The sequence below is a fragment of the Anneissia japonica genome, unplaced genomic scaffold, assembly GCF_011630105.1.
Source record: "Anneissia japonica isolate Jap-2015-1 unplaced genomic scaffold, ASM1163010v1 scaffold287743_len2803612_cov181, whole genome shotgun sequence".
NCBI classification, from domain to species: domain Eukaryota; kingdom Metazoa; phylum Echinodermata; class Crinoidea; order Comatulida; family Comatulidae; genus Anneissia; species Anneissia japonica.
In genome coordinates, this window is record NW_022733259.1 from 577,071 (window position 1) to 581,521 (window position 4,451).

At 35.2% G+C, this 4,451-nt stretch overlaps 1 protein-coding gene across 1 annotated transcript in view; it reads left to right on the forward strand.

Annotated features, from left to right (window-relative positions):
• Nucleotides 1–814: 814 nt before the first annotated feature.
• The window catches only part of LOC117116001 (tetratricopeptide repeat protein 27-like), a 14,714-nt gene continuing 11,077 nt past the window's right edge, over nt 815–4,451 (forward strand). Inside the window, exons 1-6 of the mRNA XM_033259930.1 lie at nt 815–875; nt 1,224–1,398; nt 2,784–2,904; nt 3,328–3,468; nt 3,862–3,964; nt 4,203–4,367. Coding sequence (XP_033115821.1) covers nt 815–875; nt 1,224–1,398; nt 2,784–2,904; nt 3,328–3,468; nt 3,862–3,964; nt 4,203–4,367 — 766 coding nt within the window. The remainder of the gene's footprint in view (nt 876–1,223; nt 1,399–2,783; nt 2,905–3,327; nt 3,469–3,861; nt 3,965–4,202; nt 4,368–4,451) is intronic.

Below are 4,451 nucleotides of genomic sequence, written 5' to 3' on the forward strand. Positions count from 1 at the left end.
TTTAGTGTCGCATGGTGATACCCTTCGTCGCTGATTTCCATGAGACAATTGATAAATAACTGATACTTGTACCGGTACTGGTACGGGAATTTATAATGTGCCACTTCCTTGGGGTTAATAAACTTGGGCGCTCACTGCGTTGTGCAACCGTCGCACAACGCATCCAACTCCGCTTCTTCTGAGCGTTAGACGATGCAACGCCGTCTGCTGATTGTCGTTGGTCGTCTAAACGGATCGTCATTAAAAACGATGAGTTGCGCGCACATTGTCGCGTTGCGTTCTTCATAAAATCACAGTGAGTAGTAAAAATGCAGTAGTAAAACTTGCAAATATTATGAATTTGCGGAAGATGAATCATATTCCGGGAGATTGGTGCATGCCTGGGGGAATACGGGAGGCTCTCCCGATTCCCGGGAGACTGGCAACTTGCGGAAGACTTAAGATTCTCGGAAGCTAATAACTTTAGTGTAAAAAATACATAATTCATATACAGTATTGCATTTGATTGTTTATTAAAAGCTCAGACAGGATTTTTTTTATTAATTATTATTGGCCAGCAAATTTTGAATTTTTCTTTTTCACAAAATTGTTTTTTTTTTTAATGTATTAGGCATGTACACCATGTATGAGTAGACTTTTTAAAGAAAAACAAGATCTGAATAAACATATTTACAAATCACATTTCGTATTTGTTTTTTTTTTTTTTTATACTGTTTCATATTGAAGTGATAATAAATTTGTTGCATCTTAGTTATTTGTGTCTGTAAAAAATTATTATAAATAATAATATGGTAATAATAAATCAGCACTTATAATGCGTCATCTATTTAGCATTCTATTCCAAGACCCAGAGATTCTTGATGAAAATAAAAGGTGTTTACTAATTAAGTGATTGGAACCGAAATATTCTATAAAAAGTGTAGACGATGAGTCCAGTAATAATTAATCCATCATATACAGTACTTTATTACAACAGCTGGGACAGATTTGTAACATGATGGGGTACAACTGCATGACGAACAAATTTCAATGGAAAATATATATCTTTATATAATAATCTATATTTCTGAATTGAATGTACAGTATTGTATGTAGGCCTACTGTATAGCCTATAGGATCAATCAACACAAATTTTATTTTTGGCATGTTGAAATGACAACGAAGGAGTATCGTATCATATCATATTTTTACGATATGTAAGATTCATTAATGCTATTTTACAGGCTGTGGTAACTGGAGTTTAGTTTTAAATAATGAATATGAAACCTACCTTCTACAATCCATAAGCACTGTAGTCCTTGGAGTTGATAAACTTGACAATATACAAGTCTTAGCCAATGCAATTGAGAACAGAATACAGAAATATTTTCAAGATGAGGATGATATATCAATAGATAGGTAAAGTTAAAACAATCTTATTTTTCTTTACACCCACTCACTTAAATTCAAGGTGTAAAATGTTAATGAAATTTGAAATTGTGTTTTGCAGTACAAACATTAAACATCTTTAATTATGAGAATAGCTTTCTCAGTTGGCTAATAATTGGTGGTATCCACTGTACCTGAGAACTTGAGTCCCTGGTTCACTTCCAATGCTTACTGTGTTTGAGTTCGGTTGGGGGCTGAAATACACGTTACGATAAGACACCGTCTTTATATAATGAGACACTAAAACTGTCCCATGTGCATGTTAATAAGATATGGTTCATGCACATGTAATGCCGGGTACGTACTCCCTGCGCCCAACGCTTGTCGGCTGACGCTATTATATCATGAACGCAACGCGACGGCACACGTGCAACGAATAATTTTTAATGACGATCCATTCAGACTACCACCACCAAAATCGGCAGACGCCTTTGCATCATCTAGCGCAAACAGGAAGCGAAGTTGGATTCATTAGGCACTTTTCGATTTTCACGTCAACATAGTCGACGTCGTGACATGTCATTTTCAAGCACTGTGGATGCGCGATCGTCAACCCCTCGCTCACCACCAAATTTGAGAACGTGTTCACCCCGGTTTTCACCGTCGACCCCAATCTACTTGCCCTGTTGACTGTATGACGTCATTTTCTCAAGATGGCCGATACCGGACCCGCTAAGAAGGATCTTACTAGGCCTAAGCAGAGGCCGAATTCTATGCAAAATCAAACAAGTTTACAGTTCCATTAGGATTGTACAAAAGCACAAACTTTTCACCGTCAAGCACATTGCTGAAATATCTGAAGAGGATCGCTTCTTGGACTCTATGAAGATTCGCCATGATGGTAAGGCATGATCCTTGTCAAAAGTCCTCATGTTGACTCCTCGTCAACTGAAATCGAAACTGATTGCAGCGGTGGATCACCATGAGCAGTGAATATGTTGACGGTCGCCTGCAGTCGACGTGAACGTGCTCATCGTTCACTCAATCGAAAAGTCCCTATTGTGCGGTGGTCGTGCAACCGTTGTACGGCACGGTGAGTAGCTAGCTTTAAAGAAGTAGAACACTCTGAACAAGATTTGACCTTGTGTAGTGCTGCAAAATTCACCACAAGAAGGTTTCTACTGGAATCAAATCTTGAGATTTTATGGGTTAACCTTTGTGTACATTTTACATCATAATATAATATATATCTACTGTACCTAAAAGTTGGTTACTCACTCATTATTTTATTTCAGAATTTGATATCCATAGTATAAAGCTAATCATATATAATAGTAAATATAAATTGATTTATATAATGTCTTCAACATCAGTTTTGGATTAATGTGTAGTGTGTTTATATTTGCTTCCATTAGGGAGATAGATGTTTTGTGTATTGGTATTTCATTACTCAACCTGTTTGTGCAGAATAACTGGACCGGACCTGCAACAAAATGTCAGCCAACAGACTTCCTTTCAAAAGGATTGTCAAATAAGGTGAATGGTACAAGCCAATGACTGAGTATTTGAAACTAACAAGCTCTTTAAATTTATAAGTTTATTTACACAATGCGTTAATTGTTACGTAGTAAAATAAAGTACCTAAGAGCTTAAAACCTGTTTTCGGCAAACAAAATATTTTAATAACAAAAATTAGTGCAAGGAAATTTGACTTAGATTGAACATTTAGATCAGATATTAGAAGACATACACAGATGACTTGAGTTGTCTCAAGGTGATTAAAAGGTTCCATGGTCCCTTGGTTGAAATAAGTCCTTATCGATTTATTGGGTAATAATCTCATCTTCTAATTATAATTCTGAAACACACAATTATGTATCACTGACTATCATAAATTTCAGTAAAAAAAAGTCTTTTTTTCTAAGCAGTCACATATTTTCTCTCATGCTTTTCATACAGGCTGAAGAGTTAAAAGCATTTTGTAAAGAAGCTCTAAGTAGCAACAGCGTTCCTGTGTATCCTCTGCTTGATTACCCAGAATACCTTCTGCTAGCAAAAGTGATTTTAGTGCAATGCCGCCCTCTATTGAAAAGTTGTCAGGTAAAAGATAATTGTATCATGCATTAAGTGCTATTCACTGTACTGTAGGTAGACAATATATTTCTCATAAATATTCAGTTGCAAATACTTATCTACTAAGGAACTCAACAGATGCAAAGAGAACATCTTTTTGCATCTGGTTAATATATATTTGCAAGGACAATATCTATTTCACTTGTTGAAGGATTTATTGTTGGAAAAATCTGTTGGACCTCTGTCTATTTCTTCGTTCCTTACAAATTGACCGAAGCAGATATACCTTTCTTCAATTTGTTGTACAACTGTTTTCTTCTGTCCCAATCTTTTTATTATTTCTGTGTTACCTTATTTATCACAAGGATCACACTATCAAGGATGCACAATTGACATAATTTACATTTCTTTAATTTCCAGACATCTGATTGGTGGGCAATGAGGTGCCTATGGATACAACAGCAGCTAATGGACGAGAAGTCGCCTGAAATTCATGAACAAATTATGAATTTACGGGAATCAAGTAAGTAAAGTTAAGCATTGGTTTTTGTTGTAATAATTACTAACCTGGATTACTTGACTGGATCAAATAATGTAAAAATGCAAAGTATTAGGTAATGCAGGGGTCGCAAATCTCTTGCACTCAAATAGTCTTGCCTTAAAGGACCATTAATAAAGATAAGTAATAATGGACACTTGTTTAATTGAAAACATAAAACCTACTAATCTTATCATTTAATCTTTTTTTTTATATTTTGTAGTTTTTCAGAATGATAGTATAATGTCATGTGAAAACAACAAGGAGCTGTGTGTTAGGTTCCACCTGGAATGCAGTCCTATATGTCACTATTATTATCACTACCAAAAGAGTAGAGATCACTTAGAAGCTGCCCAGAAGGCTGCTGGAATCACTGTTAGTTTTACAGGTAAAATTGATTAGGAATACGATGTATGTATGTATGTATATATATATATATATATATATATATATATATATATATATATACATA